The 20,914-nt window shown below is 47.3% G+C and overlaps 1 protein-coding gene across 1 annotated transcript in view; it reads left to right on the top strand.

Moving 5' to 3' along the window:
• lamc3 (laminin, gamma 3) overlaps positions 1 to 20,914 on the top strand; it is a 232,797-nt gene that overhangs the window by 118,781 nt on the left and 93,102 nt on the right. Inside the window, exons 3-4 of the mRNA XM_052102235.1 lie at positions 16,458 to 16,588; positions 17,652 to 17,818. Of these exons, the coding sequence (XP_051958195.1) occupies positions 16,458 to 16,588; positions 17,652 to 17,818 (298 nt within the window). The remainder of the gene's footprint in view (positions 1 to 16,457; positions 16,589 to 17,651; positions 17,819 to 20,914) is intronic.

Raw genomic sequence — 20,914 nt, 5'->3', positions numbered from 1 at the left:
AATATGTTACACACAATCATATCTACTATTAACTTGGTTATTTATAAATATCTGCTTCAATATCTTTTAAAGTGTCTTTCTCAAAAGTGTTAAATCTAATAAAGATGTTCTGTGATACGGTCCTACTTTTTAAGTAGTTGCTTGGTTATAAAAGGGAAAATTTGAGCAAATAGTAATGATGCTTGTTGTCTAACATCTTCAAAAGATGAATAATTCACAAAAGCACTGTACAAGTAGCAGAACGTGTTAAATCCTACCCTCTTCAAAGAAAAAAATAAAGACCTAGAGTATATTTAAACATTTTCAACAAACAGTTTCTCCTTAAAGTGCTGTAAGCATTGTTTTTTTTTTAAAGTGACCAATTGATCAAAAACATTGCAGACTCACCTCTTAGCTCAATACAGAGAATACAAATTCAAAGCTGCAATTTGCAGCAATCTATGTGCTGGAAACAGGTGTAACTCAATCTTAAAATAATGGACAAAATAAGTTAACGTGATATTAAGAGCGTGATTTGCAACGTCATGTCAGTGTGGGAAAAGCCTGATAATGTATGCATGTTCTTCCTTTTTCATCATTACTAAACAAATTACCTGGAAAAAAAAAAATATTCATCTTGTAACCAAATGCTCAATGGTTTCCTGCAAAGTAATGGATTATTTCAAAGGGGGATATTTGTATGTTTTTTTTTATTCTGAAAGGCTATTAGATATTTTTTTCCACTAACAAAATCCATGCTGAAGATGAAAGCTGTCCTATGAATTTAAATTTAATTTGTTCGGTCATCCATTAAATCGTTGTGCATGCTCTCTCTCTCTCTCTCTCTCTCTCTCTCTCTCTCTGGTTGAGGCTTGAGAGCTGGGTGTTAAATTGGAATGCCATCATTGAATGAGAATGAGAGAGGGAGTGCATAAATGCAAGGAGCAAACAGTGAACTTAAGCTATCAAATTAAAAAAAGTTATTCAGTTTGAAATGAGGGACAAGACTCTTCCTGATGCATTCTAATCATAGAGACCCACATATGAGGGAGGGATTGAGGGATAGGGGAGGAGAGGCAGAGTTTACACACAATTGTGTAGTGCTTGATGAGAAAAAAGGAAGTGCATTTGAGAGGTAAATGGCTATATTGGGTGGTTTAAAAAAAAAAATCTTTTTTTTTAAATATCATACAAAAAGTACAAAGTGCTCTTCAAACAAAAAATGAAAACAGACAACAAGATGAAGTCCATTAAAACTAAAACCTCTTCTCCCTAGTCAGCAGGGAGTTTAATGAACTCATCAGCCAAACCTGCAGAAGCAAATGAAGACTAATGAACTGCTTGCTGCCGTTTGCACAAAGAACCACCAATAAGCTATCTAATAATTAACCTTTCAAAGATTACTTCCATCCTGCCATGTAAATAATATATCAAAGAGCAACTGGCTTGAGACAATTAGTCATAGTTCAGCCGGGTATTAATCAGGAAAAAATGGCATGCAAAAATTTAAATTGTATGTAATATTTTCTTCATTAAGATGTGCACTTAATTTGAATGTCACCATGGTTTAGCCACAGAGTATTGGATTATTTTTATCAGAGTAGTAACCCTTTGAGCCCTCTCTTTTAATGGAAATTTGAACACTTGTTTTGTAGGAAGTTGTGACCCATTTGTTAATCTGTCCCTTAGTTGTAGAAGTCCCAGTGAATTGGCTTGAGACATTTTGTATTTAAGCAAATGGTAAATAGTTTACATCACAGCCATTATGTGGTATGAGGGTGAGGAAAATTCTCATTTTAGAGAGCATTTGGTTTGATAAAATGAGTGCAGTGTGAGTCATTAATATTTTGGTCTGTATTTCAGCAAGAGAGAGACCGTAAATTTGAAATGGGTAGGCCTCCTTTAAGTGAATTTTGTCAACATTTACAGCAGGAGTAAACTACAATAGCAGATGGCTTCAAATCAATGTATAACTATAAGCCTCAACATTTTTATTTTTTATTTCAGATAAGGGGCTCTATTTTCATAAGTATGCACAGTGCAGGGCTACATGCTAAGACCGTGCACAACGTTTTATCCAATTTCCATGGCTGTGCAAAGCGCAAGTGGTTGTGAGTGGAAGTGTTTGCTCTATATTTGGGTGTATGCACGCAAACTGGGAGTGTATTGTATGTAAATGAAGTGCTGTAAATAGCAAGTTGATATTTCACAGAGAAATAGGTAATTGTGCTTAAATGTTTCAAAAGCAGGTCTGTCTTCAGCCCTAAATCTAAACTCAATTTCTACATTTGCAGTTTGGAGATTCCACCAGAAGGTGGTAATAATGTCCAAACTTTGAAAATACAGTGGAATGTCAAATTATGTCCATGACGATCAATGTTGTGTTAAACTATCTTTAGTTCATGGTTTATATTTCTATTAGTATTATTATGTTTATATTTACAATTGTATTTATGATCTTATTTGTATTGTTATTTTTCTACCTGTAGTGGTGGAGTGATTTTGAAGTCACAGCAAAATAAATCCTTTTCAAAAATGTTTTAAATCAAAATAGATTATTTGAAGTGCTTTCCAATACAATCCCTGTTAATAGACTACAAGCCATGATTTGTGTGTCAGAAGATGAAAATGATTAATAGTACCTCATTTTATATAATTTAATGGAGCGTAAATCCAAATCATGATGAGAACCACATTTTCCATGTGTATAAAAGGAGTTTATCACTGTCCTAGAAATATGACAGACATTCAACAGGGATGCATTTAATGCACAAAAGAACATACAGTAAGTCAATTTTGAGAGAAGGTGGTGAGAGAAGAGAAAGTTGACAACTAGTATGCAATAGAAAAGAAGCAGAGCTTTAGATGTGAGAAAAAAGAGAAAGAGGCTAGGGAGAAGATAAAGAATATTGTACACAAAGAGAAGTGGAAGCAGAAGAACAGGGGAACATATATAATAAAAGCAAAAGCTGAGTCAGAGGAGCATCGTTAAAGAGACAAAGACACATGGAGGGGTTATTTGTTTCTCTGTCGTGTTTACTCAGCTGTTCTGAAAAGAGTTACTATCACTCCGAGAGGAGATTTGCATGTGCTTCCAGGGTTTTATTGGCCAATTCTACCCTTTATTTTATCATATTCCCACGTTTACCAGAATTAAATATGTGTGTGCTGACCTCCACAAGCCAGACTCTCACACTGTACTCCAAACCCATTAACACGGACAGAACAGGGATCAACAGGCCAGCTACTGATAAGGATGACCAAACTCTATTCCTTTCACACAAACACATCAAACCAAAACACACGTGCACACACACACACACACACACACACACACACACACACACACACACACACACACACACACACACACACACACACACACTGTACTTGACCAGACTTGTATGAAGGTACATACATTTTTTGTTTTGTTTTTAGGGAAAGCTGCGCAGATACTGTACACACATTGTAAGATGGATACATTTCTGTTTACTTATCTCCAGTGTTGAGTGTAATCAAATGACAAAATAATGATTTACTCTAATCGAATTACTTTTTAGTCAAAAAAATAGTGTAATGCATCACATTTTAAATTTTTGTAATCAGATTACAATTACTGACTTTCAAATAATGAATTTAATTTTAAGTACATTATAGGGTTGTCCTTATTTCTAATATATATTATTTATTAATTTGAGTTTTTTGAGTGGTGAAGTGTTTTAAAAAGTAACTTAAAAGTAAAGTAATTATTAATGTGATTACTTTTTCAATGAAGCAATTCATAAAGTAATCTGATTACAATTTTATAGAAATTATTAGTAAGTTGTTGTTGATTACTATTTATTTAGTAACTTACCCAACAATACTCATCTCATATGTGCATACATACATAAAGAAGTGCCAACGTTTTTTTCTTAAAGTGCACTACAACACAATCTTTAAAAGAATTATGGTTCTGCTTTGATTATTTTCCAGGACCCCTTAAGAATTTACCTTTCACCTTATATTTGAATGTTCATATATTTTGCCTGTTTTAAGTTCAGAGTTTAAAGCAGTACTGGTATGTCTTTGTTCATATTGATGTGCTATGTAATTCTACTAATTTGTATTATTTAACAGTAACAGTGCTGTTAGTTTTAGACACTTATACCTGTTGTTGCACCTTGTGATCTTACCAGCAGAACACAAGCACAAACAGACACACAGACTACAAAAATATTTATCTTTGTAAACGAATCGGTTACCTAACGTAACCTCGGTTCTCTCTAGATGAGGGAACGAGTATTGCGTAAGCTAGCTTACGCTACGGGAATGATTCATCTTTTCTGAGATATTGAAGCCAAAAAATTATCCTTAATTTTGTATCATTTGTCAACGCAGTGCAGCAACTGCAGACCTTGAGCGGGCTAGCTAGCGAGCTCATTGGTTGCTCTGCGGCAACTGCTGCAGCCTATAGATCGAACTTGGGCGTAACTCGCGCCCAATGAGAGGCGTCCCGCGCTACTGCATCAAAGCCCGCCAAAATGGCCGTGGCTAGAGTGCATATAAGCGTAGTTCGTGAGGCTGGAACCCTGGTTTTCATTAAAGGAAGCTGAAAGTCGCCGTGGCGCTGAAGCACGGCCGGCTACGCAATACTCGCTCCTCATCTAGAGAGAACCGATGTTACGCTAGGGTAACCGATTCGTTCTCTTACGAGAGGTTCTCTCATATTGCGTAAGCTAGCTTACGCTACGGAACCCATCGTCAACGCCGCGCGTGCCAAGCATCCACTGCATGAGCCCCGGGGTGGGGGACCCGGGGAGCCCTTGTGAGTGGGGAATAATATTTGGCCGGCAAGAGTGCGGCCAGTGTGTGTGTAATACATAAGCACATAGTGGGAAGGGAACGACAGAGCGGCGGTGCAAGTCTGTGTGGAATGAGTCCCATCAGTGCAGCTCACCATGGGAGCTGTAGCGTATTAAACCGCTAGTAGTTTTGCCTGCAGGGCGGGCACTTCCAGATTGTAAAATCTGACAAAGGTGGAGGGGGAAGCCCAGCCCGCTGCCACACATATGTCGTGAATGAAAATCCCGCTGGACCATGCCCACGATGAGGCCATGCCTCTAGTGGAGTGAGCCCTAATGCCCAACGGGCATGGCAGGTCTTTTGACGCGTATGCGGCAGCAATAGCATCCACGATCCATCTAGACAGTATCTGTTTCGAGGCGGCGAGACCTTTGCGCGCCTCCGAACGAAACGAAAAGCTGCTTAGAGCGTCTGAAAGAGGCGGAGCGCGCAGTATACAATCTCAGTGCTCTGACTGGGCAAAGGAGATTGGCGTCGCGTTCGCCAGCGCCGATAGGAAAATGACCTGTGCTCTGAAAGGAGTACCGATCACCTTGGGAACATAGCCATGTCTAGGCTTTAAAATGACCTTGGAGTAACTTGGTCCAAACTCAAGACACGCAGCGCTGACAGACAGCGCGTGAAGGTCTCCCACACGTTTGACTGATGACAGGGCAGTCAGAAAAACGGTTTTGAGTGAAAGGTATTTCAAATCCACGGATTGAAGCGGTTCGAAAGGGGGGGCTTTCATAGTTTCGAGAACTATAGAAAGATCCCAGATAGGAACCGATGGGGGGCGCGGGGGGGTTCATCCTTCTAGCTCCCTTGAGGAAGCGGATGACCAGCTCATTTTTTCCCAGTGACTGGCCGTGCAGGGGTTCAGCGAACGGCGCAACGGCCGCCACATACACTTTGAGCGTGGATGGGGATCTGCCCTTATCCAGCAGCTCTTGTAAAAACATGAGCAGCGACGACATCCCACATGTCCGTGGGTCCAGGTCTCTGTCGGTGCACTATTTTGAAAACACAGACCATTTTGACGCATAGAGTCTTCTCGTGGAAGGGGCTCCAGCGTGTATGATGGTGTTTATTACCCCTTCTGGCAGAGCGACGGGTAGTCGCTGATCACCCACGCTGCAGCCTCAGCTCTGGGTGGGGATGCCAGATCGCGCCGCGAGCTTGAGAGAGGAGATCTGCTCTCACTGGGATGGGCCACGGTGCTGTCAGTGACAGCTGCGTAAGCTCCGGGAACCATGTCTGATTCTCCCAACGCTGGGCTATGAGGAGCACCGAGTGACGCTGCTTCCCTGATCCTCTGCATTACCTGTGGCAATAGCGAGACGGGAGGGAAGGCGTAAAGCAGGCGGTTGGGCCAGTCCTGGGCCAGCTGCCCTCGCTCGAGAAAAATATTGGGCAGTGAGAGTTCTCTTCTGACGCAAGAGGTCTATCTCTGCTCTGCCGAATATGCGCCATAACTTCTGGACTGTTTGAGCTGCAGGGACCATTCCCCTGGAGGAATATTGTCTCTGGACAGTCTGTCTGGGCCGCCGCTCAGGTGGCCTGGCACGCAGGCCGCCCTCAGCGAGCGCAGGTGGAACTGGGACCAACTCAGTATGCGCTTGGCCAGATGGAAGAGGTTCCTGGATCTGACACCGCCCTGACGGTTTAGGTAGGATACCACAGATCTGTTGTCCGAACGGACCAGGACGCGGTGACCCTGAATGACCGGAGAAAGCACACAAGCGCGTACTCAACCGCTATCATTTCCAGACAATTTATGTGAAGGAGCTTTTCCTGAACTGACCATAGGTCAAAAACTGGAGAGCCCTCGCGAGGCCGCACCCCAACCCGTGTTGGACGCCGCCTGTCGAGATGACTTTTCGGCGAGATACAGCTCCCATCGCCACTCCCCGCTGATACCATTCGGCCACTGTCCAGGGCTGCAGAGCTGAAATACAGGTCTGAGTCACCTTGATCGGCTGGCGGCCTGTGGCCCAAGCCCGGCGAGACGCGCGGGTGTTTAGCCAATGCTGAAGCGGGCGCATGTGCAGTAAACCCAGCTGAAGTACTGCTGCGGCTGAGGCCATGTAACCTAGCACTCTCTGAAATTTTTTCAGAGGCGTGAGGCTATTCATCTGAAAGGACACGGCTGGTCGCTGAACACGGCGCGCGCGCGCTGTGTAGATAAGCGAGCCGTCATTGCCACGGAGTCTAGTTCTGTTCCAAGGAAGGAAATTGCCTGACTGGGCTGTAGTGATCTCTTGGTCCAATTGACTGCAAGACCCAAACTGTTCAGATGGCTGAGGAGAACTGTTCTGTGAGACAGAAGCTCCGTATGTGACTGTGCCATAATCAGCCAGTCGTCCAAATAGTTCAGAATTCGCAAGCCCTGACTCACGAGGGGTGCGAAGCGCCGCGATCCATGCACTCCGTGAAAGTACGGGTGCTAAAGACAGGCTGAACGGAAGGACGGTGTATTGATAAACCTGGCCGCCGGCGTAATCTCAAGAATGGCCTGTGACGGGATTTATCTGAATCTGAAAGTAGGCATCTTTCAGATCGAGAGAGATAAACCAGTCCCCTGGCGCGTATGCGCCGAGGAGTTTCCTGATTGTAAGCATTTTGAACGGTCTTTTGCAAGCACCTTGTTCAAACCCCTGAGATCTAATATTGGTCTGAGGCCGCCGTCTTTCTTGGGAACAAGAAAATAACGGCTGTAAAACCTCGACTCGCTCAGCTTAAGGCGGCACTTCTCTATGGCCCTTTTGCACAGAAGGTTTGCTATTTCTGAACGAAGCATGCAGGCTGTTCACAACTATTCCGTGTTCACAATAGTTTCGAGCCACGCTCTGAAGCGGGAGGGCGGCGATCGAACTGTAGCAAATAGCCCTGTTTTATTGTGCTTAACACCCATTTGGATATCCCTGGGATAGCTTCCCACGCTTTGAAGCGTAACGCTAGAGGGTGAATGGCCAAATTGCTCTGATTGCCGCACACAGCGCTGAACAGAATGTGTGAGCCGCTTACTGTGCTTATGCATGACTGCTCGCAGACAGCAGGGACAGGCTGTTCTGTGAGTGACTTCCGATTGATGTGAATGGGGAAAGAGTCACATCTGTTAAGTGATGCGCGAGCATAGTCACGGGCACGGGACTTACATACAGAGAAGTGTTTGCTGGCCGTGTGACAGAGCCGGCAGAGAATGGGCGCACGCGACGTATTCGCGGAGCACGCTTATTGACTCTAACACTCGAGCGGGCTGTGTCCGCTTTATGTGAGTGGGCTCTGATAGGAACACGGAAGTGTAATGCTTGTGTGTAGGGGTGAACACTGGATTGTGGGCACATTTTCTACACATAAGGCATGTTTGCTCTTTACAAGATTTCTTTTTGAATGCAGGCAAGCGGGCAGTATCACCGGCTTGTTGGCTGCTGAATCCACCACTGTAGTAGCCTGAGAGAGGGGACTGACAGGGGCTAAGCTTTGACAGTGGTCCGGCCGCTGCGGACTGAGCCGCCGCTTTTTCAACAAGGCTAGGAGGACTTCGGTTGCTCAGGTTTCAGCGCAACCTTAGGCCGAGGCCCGCTGGGGCGGCGGTCTGCGGCGGCTGTCTGAGCTGCCTCTGAAGAAAGCAGCTGTCGAAGTCTGTTGGGAGCCTGCTCAGGGGCGGTGACCACTCGAGCCCGAGGCGGTTGACGGCCTGTGTGAGGAGGCATGTTAGTTCCCCTCGACTCGGGCGGGTCCTGCTGGATTCCTGGGCCGAGGAGGAGGCGTGGGAGCCTGACCACCCTCGCTGTCCGAAGCCATGATGGAACAGCCCTTATCCTCCGCCTCGTCCTCCGAGATGGCCGCAGTGCGGCCGCTGGGCGGCAACTGCGCGGCCCCGGGGCGGGAGGGTGAGAGCGATGCTCGAGGGAGAGGCTCCGGCGAGGCAGTCACTTCTATCACCGGTTCTGGCAACCTTTGGGAGCGGCGCTTTTTCCTGTGCGGCAGAACGGAAGGCGGCGCGGCGGCCTCGGTTCTGAGCACTTCGAGTCGAGCCCGCAGGGTCGACATCGGAAGCTCCTCGCAGAGGTCGCATCCGCCTTCAGCGAGGGCGAGCTCTGCATGCCCCAGTCCCAGGCAGAGAACGCAGATGATGTGGCGGTCTCCGGCGCTGAGAGGGGCGCGGCATGAAGCGCAAGTGGTGCGAGGCATCTTAAAAAAGAAGCTCGTTACTCTTTTGTGAAGTTCGTTAAGAACTAGCTTGCTCTAAAAAAGGATACGTCGCCGGATGGCGTAGCTCGCAGGATGGCTGAAGGTGACGGAGACGGCCGGCTTCTTCGAGCGCTGTCCAAGCTTGCTAGATGCCCCTCGAACGGCGACGCGGCTTCCAGTTCAGAGATGCGAAGAGCTTCGCTGAAGAGATGAAAATCAGGGTTCCAGCCTACGAACTACGCTTATATGCACTCTAGCCACGCCCATTTTGGTGGGCTTTGATGCAGTAGGCGCTGACGCTTCTCATTGGACGCGAGTTCGCCCAAGTTCGCTCTATAGGCTGCAGCAGTTGCCGCAGAGCAACCAATGAGCTCGCTAGCTAGCCCGCTCAAGGTCTGCAGTTGCTGCACTGCGTTGACAAATGATACAAAATTAAGGATAATTTTTGGCTTCAATATCTCAGAAAAGATTAATCTTTCCCGTAGCGTAAGCTAGCTTATGCAATACGAGAGAACCTCTCGTAAGAGAACATCATCATTGAAAAAATAAGGAACAGTACAGGTGAAAAACCACATCACAGTGTGAGCTATAGTATATATGGCAGTTTCCACTAGCTAGCCCCTATACTGATCTTCATTTAGGCATAATCTGCAGCCTTTTTTATTACTATTAAATTAGGTGTTTATTTGATAAACTGGTGACGTGGTGACCCTGAATGACCGGGAGAAAGCACACAAGCGCGTACTCAACCGCTATCATTTCCAGACAATTTATGTGAAGGAGCTTTTCCTGAACTGACCATAGGTCAAAAACTGGAGAGCCCTCGCAGGCCGCACCCCAACCCGTGTTGGACGCGTCTGTCGAGATGACTTTTCGGCGAGATACAGCTCCCATCGTCACTCCCCGCTGATACCATTCGGCCACTGTCCAGGGCTGCAGAGCTGAAATACAGGTCTGAGTCACCTTGATCGGCTGGCGGCCTGTGGCCCAAGCCCGGCGAGAAGCGCGGGGTGTTTAGCCAATGCTGAAGCGGGCGCCATGCGCAGTAAACCCAGCTGAAGTACTGCTGCGGCTGAGGCCATGTAACCTAGCACTCTCTGAAATTTTTTCAGAGGCGTGAGGCTGTTCATCTGAAAGGACGCGGCTGGTCGCTGAACACGGTGCGCGCGCGCTGTGTAGATAAGCGAGCCGTCATTGCCACGGAGTCTAGTTCTGTTCCAAGGAAGGAAATTGCCTGACTGGGCTGTAGTGATCTCTTGGTCCAATTGACTGCAAGACCCAAACTGTTCAGATGGCTGAGGAGAACTGTTCTGTGAGACAGAAGCTCCGTATGTGACTGTGCCATAATCAGCCAGTCGTCCAAATAGTTCAGAATTCGCAAGCCCTGACTCCGCAGGGGTGCGAGCGCCGCATCCATGCACTCCGTGAAAGTACGGGGTGCTAAAGACAGGCGAACGGAAGGACGGTGTATTGATAAACCTGGCCGTCGAAGGCGAATCTCAAGAATGGCCTGTGACGGGGATTTATCTGAATCTGAAAGTAGGCATCTTTCAGATCGAGAGAGATAAACCAGTCCACCCTGGCGCGTATGCGCGAGGAGTTTCCTGATTGTAAGCATTTTGAACAGTCTTTTTGCAAGCACCTTGTTCAAACCCCTGAGATCTAATATTGGTCTGAGGCCGCCGTCTTTCTTGGGAACAAGAAAATAACGGCTGTAAAACCCCGACTCGCTCAGCGAAGGCGGCACTTTCTCTATGGCCCTTTTGCACAGAAGGTTTGCTATTTCTGAACGAAGCATGCAGGCTGTTCACAACTATTCCGTGTTCACAATAGTTTCGAGCCACGCTCTGAAGCGGGGAGGGCGGCGATCGAACTGTAGCAAATAGCCCTGTTTTATTGTGCTTAACACCCATTTGGATATCCCTGGGATAGCTTCCCACGCTTTGAAGCGTAACGCTAGAGGGTGAATGGCCAAATTGCCCTGACTGCCGCACACAGCGCGCTGAACAGAATGTGTGAGCGCGCTTACTGTGCTTATGCATGACTGCTCGCAGACAGCAGGGACAGGCTGTTCTGTGAGTGACTTCCCGATTGATGTGAATGGGGAAAGAGTCACATCTGTTAAGTGATGCGCGAGCATAGTCACGGGCACGGGACTTACATACAGAGAAGTGTTTGCTGGCCGTGTGACAGAGCGGGCAGAGAATGGGCGCGCGCACGTATTCGTGAGCACGTTTATTGACTCTAACACTCGAGCGGGCTGTGTCCGCTTTATGTGAGTGGGCTCTGATAGGAACACGGGAAGTGTAATGCTTGTGTGTAGGGGTGAACACTGGATTGTGGGCACATTTTCTACACATAAGGCATGTTTGCTCTTTACAAGATTTCTTTTTGAATGCAGGCAAGCGGGCAGTATCACCGGCTTGTTGGCTGCTGAATCCACCACTGTAGTAGCCTGAGAGAGGGGACTGACAGGGGCTAAGCTTTGACGGTGGTCCGCCGCTGCGGGACTGAGCCGTCGTTTTTTCAACAAGGCTAGGAGGACTTCGGTTGCTCAGGTTTCAGCGCAACCTTAGGCCGAGGCCAGCGGGGGGGCGGCGGTCTGCGGCGGCTGTCTGAGCGCGTCTCTGAAGAAAGCAGCCGTCGAGTCTGTTGGGAGCCTGCTCAGGGGCGGTGACCACTCGAGCCCGAGGCGGTTGACGGCCTGTGTGAGGAGGCATGTTAGTTCCCCTTCGACTCCGGCGCGGGTCCTGCTGGATTCCTGGGCCGAGGAGGAGGCGTGGGAGCCTGACCACTCCTCGCTGTCCGAAGCCATGATGGAACAGCCCTTATCCTCCGCCTCGTCCTCCGAGATGGCCGCAGTGCGGCCGCTGGGTGGCAACTGCGCGGCCCCGGGGCGGGAGGGTGAGAGCGATGCTCGAGGGAGAGGCTCCGGCGAGGCAGTCACTTCTATCACCGGTTCTGGCAACCTTTGGGAGCGGGCGCTTTTCCTGTGCGGCGGAACGGAAGGCGCGCGGCGGCCTCGGTTCTGAGCACTTCGAGTCGAGCCTGCAGGGTCGACATCGAAGCTCCTCGCAGAGGTCGCATCCGCCTTCAGCGAGGGCGAGCTCTGCATGCCCCAGTCCCAGGCAGAGAACGCAGATGATGTGGCGGTCTCCGGCGCTGAGAGGGGCGCGCATGAAGCGCAAGTGGTGCGAGGCATCTTAAAAAGAAGCTCGTTACTCTTTTGTGAAGTTCGTTAAGAACTAGCTTGCTCTAAAAAGGATACGTCGCCGGATGGCGTAGCTCGCAGGATGGCTGAAGGTGACGGAGACGGCCGGCTTCTTCGAAGCTGTCCAAGCTTGCTAGATGCCCCTCGAACGGCGACGCGGCTTCCAGTTCAGAGATGCGAAGAGCTTCGCTGAAGAGATGAAAATCAGGGTTCCAGCCTACTGAACTACGCTTATATGCACTCTAGCCACGCCCATTTTGGTGGGCTTTGATGCAGTAGCGCTGGACGCCTCTCATTGGACGCGAAGTTCGCCCAAGTTCGTCTATAGGCTGCAGCAGTTGCCGCGAGAGCAACCAATGAGCTCGCTAGCTAGCCCGGCTCAAGGTCTGCAGTTGCTGCACTGCGTTGACAAATGATACAAAATTAAGGATAATTTTTGGCTTCAATATCTCAGAAAAGATTAATCTTTCCCGTAGCGTAAGCTAGTTTACGCAATACGAGAGAACCTCTCGTAAGAGAACATCATCATTGAAAAAATAAGGAACAGTACAGGTGAAAAACCACATCACAGTGTGAGCTATAGTATATATGGCAGTTTCCACTAGCTAGCCCCTATACTGATCTTCATTTAGGCATAATCTGCAGCCTTTTTTATTACTATTAAATTAGGTGTTTATTTGATAAACTGGTGACGTGGTGACCCTGAATGACCGGAGAAAGCACACAAGCGCGTACTCAACCGCTATCATTTCCAGACAATTTATGTGAAGGAGCTTTTCCTGAACTGACCATAGGTCAAAAACTGGAGAGCCCTCGCGAGGCCGCACCCCAACCCGTGTTGGACGCCGTCTGTCGAGATGACTTTTCGGCGAGATACAGCTCCCATCGTCACTCCCCGCTGATACCATTCGGCCACTGTCCAGGGCTGCAGAGCTGAAATACAGGTCTGAGTCACCTTGATCGGCTGGCGGCCTGTGGCCCAAGCCCGGCAGAAGCGTGGTGTTTAGCCAATGCTGAAGCGGGCGATGCGCAGTAAACCCAGCTGAAGTACTGCTGCGGCTGAGGCCATGTAACCTAGCACTCTCTGAAATTTTTTCAGAGGCGTGAGGCTGTTCATCTGAAAGGACGCGGCTGGTCGCTGAACACGGTGCGCGCGCTGTGTAGATAAGCGAGCCGTCATTGCCACGGAGTCTAGTTCTGTTCCAAGGAAGGAAATTGCCTGACTGGGCTGTAGTGATCTCTTGGTCCAATTGACTGCAAGACCCAAACTGTTCAGATGGCTGAGGAGAACTGTTCTGTGAGACAGAAGCTCCGTATGTGACTGTGCCATAATCAGCCAGTCGTCCAAATAGTTCAGAATTCGCAAGCCCTGACTCCGCAGGGGTGCGAAGCCGCGATCCATGCACTCCGTGAAAGTACGGGATGCTAAAGACAGGCTGAACGGAAGGACGGTGTATTGATAAACCTGGCCGTCGAGCTGAATCTCAAGAATGGCCTGTGACGGGGATTTATCTGAATCTGAAAGTAGGCATCTTTCAGATCGAGAGAGATAAACCAGTCCACCCTGGCGCGTATGCGCGAGGAGTTTCCTGATTGTAAGCATTTTGAACAGTCTTTTTGCAAGCACCTTGTTCAAACCCCTGAGATCTAATATTGGTCTGAGGCCGCCGTCTTTCTTGGGAACAAGAAAATAACGGCTGTAAAACCCCGACTCGCTCAGCGAAGGCGGCACTTTCTCTATGGCCCTTTTGCTCAGAAGGTTTGCTATTTCTGAACGAAGCATGCAGGCTGTTCACAACTATTCCGTGTTCACAATAGTTTCGAGCCGCGCTCTGAAGCGGGGAGGGCGGCGATCGAACTGTAGCAAATAGCCCTGTTTTATTGTGCTTAACACCCATTTGGATATCCCTGGGATAGCTTCCCACGCTTTGAAGCGTAACGCTAGAGGGTGAATGGCCAAATTGCCCTGACTGCCGCACACAGCGCGCTGAACAGAATGTGTGAGCGCGCTTACTGTGCTTATGCATGACTGCTCGCAGACAGCAGGGACAGGCTGTTCTGTGAGTGACTTCCCGATTGATGTGAATGGGGAAAGAGTCACATCTGTTAAGTGATGCGCGAGCATAGTCACGGGCACGGGACTTACATACAGAGAAGTGTTTGCTGGCCGTGTGACAGAGCGGGCAGAGAATGGGCGCGCGCACGTATTCGTGAGCACGTTTATTGACTCTAACACTCGAGCGGGCTGTGTCCGCTTTATGTGAGTGGGCTCTGATAGGAACACGGGAAGTGTAATGCTTGTGTGTATGGGTGAACACTGGATTGTGGGCACATTTTCTACACATAAGGCATGTTTGCTCTTTACAAGATTTCTTTTTGAATGCAGGCAAGCGGGCAGTATCACCGGCTTGTTGGCTGCTGAATCCACCACTGTAGTAGCCTGAGAGAGGGGGACTGACAGGGGGCGAAGCTTTGACGGTGGTCCGGCCGCTGCGGGACTGAGCCGTCGTTTTTTCAACAAGGCTAGGAGGACTTCGGTTGCTCAGGTTTCAGCGCAACCTTAGGCCGAGGCCCGCGGGGGGGCGGCGGTCTGCGGCGGCTGTCTGAGCGCGTCTCTGAAGAAAGCAGCCGTCGAGTCTGTTGGGAGCCTGCTCAGGGGCGGTGACCACTCGAGCCCGAGGCGGTTGACGGCCTGTGTGAGGAGGCATGTTAGTTCCCCTTCGACTCCGGCGCGGGTCCTGCTGGATTCCTGGGCCGAGGAGGAGGCGTGGGAGCCTGACCACTCCTCGCTGTCCGAAGCCATGATGGAACAGCCCTTATCCTCCGCCTCGTCCTCCGAGATGGCCGCAGTGCGGCCGCTGGGTGGCAACTGCGCGTCCCGGGGGGGCGGGGAGGGTGAGAGCGATGCTCGAGGGAGAGGCTCCGGCGAGGCAGTCACTTCTATCACCGGTTCTGGCAACCTTTGGGAGCGGCGCTTTTTCCTGTGCGGCAGAACGGAAGGCGGCGCGGCGGCCTCGGTTCTGAGCACTTCGAGTCGAGCCCACAGGGTCGACATCGGAAGCTCCTCGCAGAGGTCGCATCCGCCTTCAGCGAGGGCGAGCTCTGCATGCCCCAGTCCCAGGCAGAGAACGCAGATGATGTGGCGGTCTCCGGCGCTGAGAGGGGCGCGGCATGAAGCGCAAGTGGTGCGAGGCATCTTAAAAAAGAAGCTCGTTACTCTTTTGTGAAGTTCGTTAAGAACTAGCTTGCTCTAAAAAGGATACGTCGCCGGATGGCGAGCTCGCAGGATGGCTGAAGGTGACGGAGACGGCCGGCTTCTTCGAAGCTGTCCAAGCTTGCTAGATGCCCCTCGAACGGCGACGCGGCTTCCAGTTCAGAGATGCGAAGAGCTTCGCTGAAGAGATGAAAATCAGGGTTCCAGCCTACGAACTACGCTTATATGCACTCTAGCCACGCCCATTTTGGTGGGCTTTGATGCAGTAAGCGCGCGGACGCCTCTCATTGGACGCGAGTTCGCCCAAGTTCGTCTATAGGCTGCAGCAGTTGCCGCAGAGCAACCAATGAGCTCGCTAGCTAGCCCGCTCAAGGTCTGCAGTTGCTGCACTGCGTTGACAAATGATACAAAATTAAGGATAATTTTTTGGCTTCAATATCTCAGAAAAGATTAATCTTTCCCGTAGCGTAAGCTAGCTTACGCAATACGAGAGAACCTCTCGTAAGAGAACATCATCATTGAAAAAATAAGGAACAGTACAGGTGAAAAACCACATCACAGTGTGAGCTATAGTATATATGGCAGTTTCCACTAGCTAGCCCCTATACTGATCTTCATTTAGGCATAATCTGCAGCCTTTTTTATTACTATTAAATTAGGTGTTTATTTGATCAACTTTTTGTAAAAGGGCAGCAAATATTGTAAACCTCATTTAAAATAAATGTTAAATAAATGCAGCTCCTATAATATTTAGTTTGATCTCCTGAGGTTGAGCATCTCCTCCTTTGCACTGATCACTGCACTGATGATGATTTTACTTAATTTTAGTTTCAGACCCTATTTCTTTGGAAAGTGCTTTGGTTTTTCAAGTCAGATTTGAGAGAATATGAGAAATAACTGATGGACATGATTCCAACGCCATGATTTTGAATGAATAGACTGCATAAATCTAGAAGAGTCAGGCCAGAGTTGTTCATAGCAGGTGCACATTCTCACACCAGACTTTCTTTCCCTCTCTCTGTCATTCTGCAGGACTGGGTGACAGCTACAGATATCCTCATCTCTTTGGAAAGACTGAACACATTTGGGGATGAATTCTTCAAAGATGCCAAAGTGCTCCGCTCGTATTTTTATGCCATATCTGACTTCTCTGTGGGGGGCAGGTAAAAAAAACAACTATGGAAATATATTGCACATATTTAAGATGCAACCAGTGTGTTACTTGCAGATTTATATAGATAACAAAATGAAGATGAGTGATGAATATGAATAAAGATAAGTTGTGCTTAAAGGGATAGATTTACCATAAATCTTCCCTTTCACATTTGAAAGTCACATGTGCCTCCTTTTTAGTTTCACTTTCACATCGAAAAGTGAAAGTGGAGATCAAGTAGTAAAAAAGGACTTAAATATTGATCTGTTTTTCACCCACACCATATTGCTTCTGAAGTCTTATGGATTATTTTTATGGCATGAGGGTGAGTAAATTATGAGAGAATTTTCATTTTTGTGTGAAATACCCCTTTAAGTAACATTAAGAAAGAACAAAGAGCAGATGATATGTCTGCTGCAGGAACAATGTTATTTATAGCTAGTGTATTTGTAGTATAAACATGATATGGAAATGAGGCTTTGTGTGTATTTGTGTGTGCACAGATGTTTGTCACCATTTGTCACCATCTGTGTGTGTGTGTGTGTGCACTTGTGTAAGGGTTTGCATGTTTTATTTATATTTTTTTTTACATCTGATGAGAAGTGAAAATCTGTAAGTGTAGCTTAAATATTCACACAACACTTCCCACAACACAGTCCCAAATGCTAAAGAGAAATCTAAACATACAATAACAGATGTGATGTCTGCACTGCAGTCAGTGCATGGGTAATTCATCAGAATTCACCTCTACTTTGTATTTCTGACAGTAATAATATATTTTGACATTTCATATTCATTTTCATTTTAATGTTTTAAGGTCCCTGTAGCTTTTTTTTAAATTAGCTTTGTGCTTAGGTTAAACTTCGTTTTAAATTCAACCATATGGCTCATTTGTAACTCTCGTCATAGTATGCCTCATCCTGAGCTTACACTGGATAAACCCAGGTAGATACACAAAGATTCAATTCAGAACAAAGAGATTTTACAATTATGAAGTTAGCAGATGTCAAAAAAACAACAACATAAGCCTTAAAAGTAGGAATGCTAATAATGTGTTCTCAAATCTCTTGCAGGTGCAAGTGTAACGGCCATGCCAGCGAGTGCCTTACTAATGAGGAGGGCCGTTTTGTTTGTGCTTGTGAGCATCACACTGCAGGTGTCGACTGTCAGCACTGCGCCCCATTCTACCAGGACCGCCCATGGGCTCGGGCCACTGCTGATTCAGCCAACCAGTGTGTGAGTAAGTACCGGCTGAGGCAACTTGCATTTGACGTAGAGGTCCACCCTGAACCCTGAACCCAGAGTCATATTTGATCATGACTAAAATCTTCTCAAACTTGAAAATGGAATGGCAATATATATGTTATATATAATCATATAACAACAACAATAATAATAATAATAATAATAATATTTAAACAACAGAATTTAACAGAATAAATAAGATTATATATGTTACTTTAATGCAGTTGTTAACATAAAATAACAATAAACATTACTTGTACTGGCGACCTGTCCAGGGTGTCCCCCGCCTTTCGCCCAATGTTAGCTGGGATAGGCTCCAGCCCCCCGCGACCCTGTACACAGGATAAGCGGTTGACGATGGATGGATGGATGGATTACTTGTACAACATTTACTTTTATTTATCTTGGTTTATTGTTAATTTCTACACATACTAATACATTTTTAACATTAAAAGTTGTATATGTTAACATCTGTTATTGCGTCTACCTGTGCTTTGCTGAACTGCTCCCAAATCAGATGGACTGCCTGAGGGTGGAGCCTCCACTCATCGCTGAGCATGCCCTGTCACGACAGTGCATCCGCTGCTGTGTTTTAGGTTGCCTAGGATATGAGTGGTGTGCAACGACTGACTGCGTGAATGAGTCTCTGCTTGCTCCAAAGGAGGAGATGGCGGGCGAGTTGAGACATGTGACGAGAGCGTATGGGTCGTCTGTCTCAGGAATGCTTGGGAGCCAGGGGGACACCCTCGGCAAGCAGACAGAGCATGGCTCGTGCTGGAACGGCGGTGGGGTATGATATGGGAAATGGCCTCCGTCTGTTTCTTATCTGCCGAGAACTGCGCCTGGACCCAAGGAATCAATCGTCTAGCCTTGAGGGCTGCGGGGAGGATGGAGTGTTCAAGTCCAACCCCACGCTGACAGCGGCCCGGGCAAGCATGTCAGCCATCTGGGCATCAGCCTCAGACTGGGCGTGCCGACCCGAAGCTGGCAGTCCAGTCAAGTCTTACGTGTCAGACACTGGAACGCTCTCCAATGTAGCAACAAATTCATCATCCAGCTCGGGGGGCTGGCACCTGGAGCCCGGACAGAAGTCAACGAGCGTTCCGGTGGGCGGGTGGCTCGTTAGGATCTACCCAGCGAAACCGAGCCCGCTGCCATCCTCAAATCACCTCCATCGCCAGCCGGGTCATCCTCAATCCCGTGGGAAGAAGGGGGGTGGTTGGAGTGGCATTCCTCTTTAAGAAGGAAAGCTGCGACCGCAACATTGCTATGGTTAAGTTCTCGCAGTGAGAACATGAACCATCCACAAATGCTGCCTCAGTGTGATCGCGGCCCAGACACACAAGGCAGCGACTATGACCGTCAGGAGCATTGAGAAATCGACCACATCCAGGAAATACACAGGGGCGGAAGGGCATCTTTACAAAGACACGTCCTGAAAAAGACGTTCAACGCCAGCTGTGTGTTTGCTCTTTTAGAGAAATAAACTCTTTTAAGAAAAAATACTCTCTTTTAGAAGCGCTGTCGAAGCACCCAGGGTCAAAGCTGCACTGCCGTGCAGAGAAGGAGAAAACCGCTGATATGCACCATAGATTCAACAGCAGATGCTCTACAGAGGTTAGTGGAACAGTAGTGAACTCAGCTCACTGATCGCTCAACTGCTCGGCTCCGAAGAAGAAATCTGAATGAACAGAGGCACGATTCCCTCCTTTAATACCCGTATGTCTGGGGGAGGGACATGCAAATTCTGTCTGCCAAATTCTCATTGGCCTTTTCTCAAGCTCAGAGGTAACTGAGGCCTTCAAGAAAGTCCTCTAGTGTCACTTTATTCGACACAACGTCGAAGTGACAGACGGGGAAATACATTTAGCTGTAAACTAAATAAATGAAGAATAGATCCATTGAACTCCTGGGAAATTTCCTACAGGATATTTATTAGAATAAATTGTTTTATTTACAGTTGAATATATTTTGTCTACATAAGATAAACTAATAAAAATTGTGGTCAAAGTTTATGTTAATAATACACTGATGTCAGTAGATAATTTGTGTATCTTATGTTTTTAAAAAACAAAATTTAATGTCCAGAAGATTGGTTTACACATTTAACACATTTTACCATCACACATTACCTTACACTATAGTATAGTACATATATAAACTCAGCAAAAAAGAATCATCCCTTTTTCAGGACACTGTATTTTAAAGATAATTTTGTAAAAAGCCATATAACTTTACAGATCTTTATTGTAAAGGGTTTAAACAATGTTTTCCATGCTTGTTCTATGAACCATAATCAATTAATGAACATTCACCTGTGGAACGGTAATTAAGGCACTAACAGCTTACAGACGATAAACAATTAAAGTCACAGTTATAAAAATGTAGGACACTAAAGAGACCTTTCTACTGACTCTGAAAAACAGCAAAAAAAAAGATGTCCAGGATCCCTGCTCATCTGCCTGAATGTGCCTTAGGCATGCTATATGGAGGCATGAGTACTGCAGATGTGGCCAGAGGAATAAAATGCAATATCCGTACTGTGAGACGCTTAAGACAGCTCTACAGGGAGACAGGAAGGACAGCTGATCATCCTAGCAGTGGCAGACCATGTGTAACCACACCTGCACAGGATCGGTACATCTGAATATCACACCTGTGGGACAGGTACTGGATGGCAAAAACAAATGCCCGAGTTACACCAGGAACGCACAATACCTCCATCAATGCTCAGACTGTCTGCAATAGGCTGAGAGAAGCTGGACTGAAGGCTTGTAGGCCTGTTGTAAGGCAGGTCCTTACCAGACATCACCGGCAACAACGTCGCCTGTGGGCACAAACCCACCTTCACTGGACCAGACAGGACTGGCAAAAAGTGTTCTTCACTGACGAGTTGCGGTTTTGTCTCACAGAGGGGTGATGGTTGGACTTGTGTTTATCGTCAAAGGAATGAACATTACACCGAGGCCATGAATCTGGAGCGGGATCAATTTGGAGGATCCGTCATGATATGGGGCGGTGTTTCACAGTATCATCAGACTGAGCTTGTTGTCATTGCAGGCAATCTCAAAAGTGTGCGTTACAGGGAAGA

This window comes from Xyrauchen texanus, chromosome 3 (assembly GCF_025860055.1).
Source record: "Xyrauchen texanus isolate HMW12.3.18 chromosome 3, RBS_HiC_50CHRs, whole genome shotgun sequence".
Taxonomy (NCBI): domain Eukaryota; kingdom Metazoa; phylum Chordata; class Actinopteri; order Cypriniformes; family Catostomidae; genus Xyrauchen; species Xyrauchen texanus.
Note: the sequence above shows the minus strand (reverse complement) of the source record. Positions and strands in the feature narration are given on the sequence as shown.